Source organism: Geospiza fortis, unplaced genomic scaffold (assembly GCF_000277835.1).
Source record: "Geospiza fortis unplaced genomic scaffold, GeoFor_1.0 scaffold35, whole genome shotgun sequence".
NCBI lineage: Eukaryota > Metazoa > Chordata > Aves > Passeriformes > Thraupidae > Geospiza > Geospiza fortis.
Genome location: NW_005054453.1, coordinates 36116 through 38302, shown reverse-complemented (window position 1 = coordinate 38302; position 2187 = coordinate 36116). Strand labels below are relative to the sequence as shown.

At 37.2% G+C, this 2187-nt stretch overlaps 1 protein-coding gene across 2 annotated transcripts in view; it reads left to right on the top strand.

Annotated features, from left to right (window-relative positions):
• Positions 1-2187, top strand: part of ELF2 (E74 like ETS transcription factor 2) — a 35221-nt gene that overhangs the window by 30887 nt on the left and 2147 nt on the right. For both annotated transcript variants that reach the window (XM_005427758.2, XM_005427759.2), the window contains 2 exons: positions 1513-1705; positions 2071-2187. The exon at positions 2071-2187 is cut by the window's right edge and continues 195 nt beyond it. In XM_005427758.2, coding sequence (XP_005427815.1) covers positions 1513-1705; positions 2071-2187 — 310 coding nt within the window. The remainder of the gene's footprint in view (positions 1-1512; positions 1706-2070) is intronic.

Here is a 2187-nt window from a genome sequence, read left to right as displayed (position 1 = left end):
AGAGTGTGCAGAGCTCAGCTCCACTGTTACTTTGACATTTGTTTAAAAGCAAGGTCTCTGCTGTTTACATAATTCCTTATCTGGCTATAGCTCCTGAGTCATCAGGTTTGTCAGTAGGGCAAGAAAGAATAGGACTGACTTCATGGAGATGTTTGCTCATGGAAACCAGTGCAAACACTAATTAAACTTCCCTACAGTGCCCGGAGTTGCTTTAGATTTGGTGTAGCAGTGGACTCCAGTGGAGATGACAGATTTTGTATCTGCTATATTTAAAAATACGTCTTGTTTAGTTATTTCCTTTTTCTGTAGTCTTCTTGAATCCTTGTCTTTCTTTCTATTTCAGATTTTAGTTTTACAGATTTCTGTTACCTGAACAGTGCTTTCCAGTTGTCCCAGGTCCTAGTTTCCTGGACAAATAATTTGAAAAAGGAGGCCTGTATTTCTCTCTGTTCTCCTTTTTGTACTACTGAATTCAGCTCTATAGCTTCTTGTTTTATTAAGTGGGAGATGGTACTGCTCTCTGGTTTTCAGGAGATTTTTTAGCTTTCTTTTAAGTTTATTTCATTTCTATGGCACTTCCTAATGACCTACATATATCTCTTGTTCTCATGAAGTATCTCATTCCATATTTTATACTACAACTGGAATAAATTAATTTTTTTTCTTGATGTCCTGCAAAATATTTTGTTAACTGGATTTAATTTTTGTTGCTTATTTTAAAAAGCACTTGCAGAGGTAGGCTATTTCATATGCAGCATGGGTTTGGAAAACCAGGAATTATTCTACAGTTTAGTACTATCAGAGTTAAGTCATGGAGAATGAGAGATGATTGTGCACATTTGGAAAGGGGATCCCTTGTTGGCATTCCTTCCTTTGTGCACTCTGGATACTTTCTGGTGCAAAGTGAGGCGGCTGTAAATGTGATTTAATTGTGCCCTACAGTTTATTTATTCTCTTGAAGTTCCTGTCTGCTTTCTAATCCTGAAGCCCACTTATGTTTTTGCAACAACTCTTGGGAAGGGTTAGAACATGAGGTGCCACCAGTTAGTGTGAGAGCCCCAGATCCCTGACAAACTTAACCACAGCTGAGATGGTTTGTTGCTGCAGATTGCATGCCTTTTAAAAATTACTTATTTATGTCCTCCTGTTTTGCAGTGTCATAAAATGTACTGGCATTTCATGCCCTGTTTAATCAAGTAGGAGAAGAAAATTCTAGCACTCGTCCTGCTGCATAGATAGGTACTGACTTGGAGCACCCTCCCATACTTCTTTGCAAGAACTGAGAATGGGTATTGGATTGAACAGGCAGGCTCCTATGCTGTATAGCAGATCACTTGGATTAGCTCTTTCAGAATGTAAATATTTATGGAAACTTCATTAAACTGAGCAGAGTGAATGAATATGTGCAGGTTACATCCTCTGTGTAACATAGCTTGTAACGCAGGTCATATGGAGAACTTTCTGTTATCTTTAGAAGTGGTTTTCTAACACAAAAATGCTTTCTGATTGTAGGAAATACAACATACTTATGGGAGTTCCTGTTGGACCTTCTTCAGGACAAAAATACCTGTCCTCGATATATTAAATGGACTCAGAGAGAGAAAGGAATCTTTAAACTTGTGGATTCAAAAGCTGTCTCCAAACTCTGGGGAAAACACAAAAACAAGCCTGACATGAACTATGAGACTATGGGAAGAGCTCTGAGGTAAGAACTCTTAGATCCTTAGGTTATCTTTTACAGTTTAAAATCTTATTTTTGTCCATAGAAATACAAAGATTCTGAAATTTTAAAAACTTTGCTCTTGTGTAGATTTAGCCTTCAGTCTTGCAGTCCCTGTAACTTTTTATATTACCAGTAAATTCACAATTTTATTTCCTGAAGTATGTATTTGAAAGGTAAGGTTTTTTTCAGGTAGATCCTTCAGATCATTTGCCAGTGTGTTCTAAGAGCTTCTTTCCATACCTCCTTGCACTGTAGATTTTACTGTGATTACTTCAGGTTTTCTTGTTAGCACAGAATGACGTTTTCTTTAAAATGTTGCTTAATACTTAATTGTACTTTCCTTGCAGATACTACTATCAAAGAGGAATCCTGGCAAAAGTTGAGGGACAAAGGCTTGTGTATCAGTTTAAGGAGATGCCAAAAAATATAGTTGTCATAGATGATGACAAAAGCGAGTCCTGCAA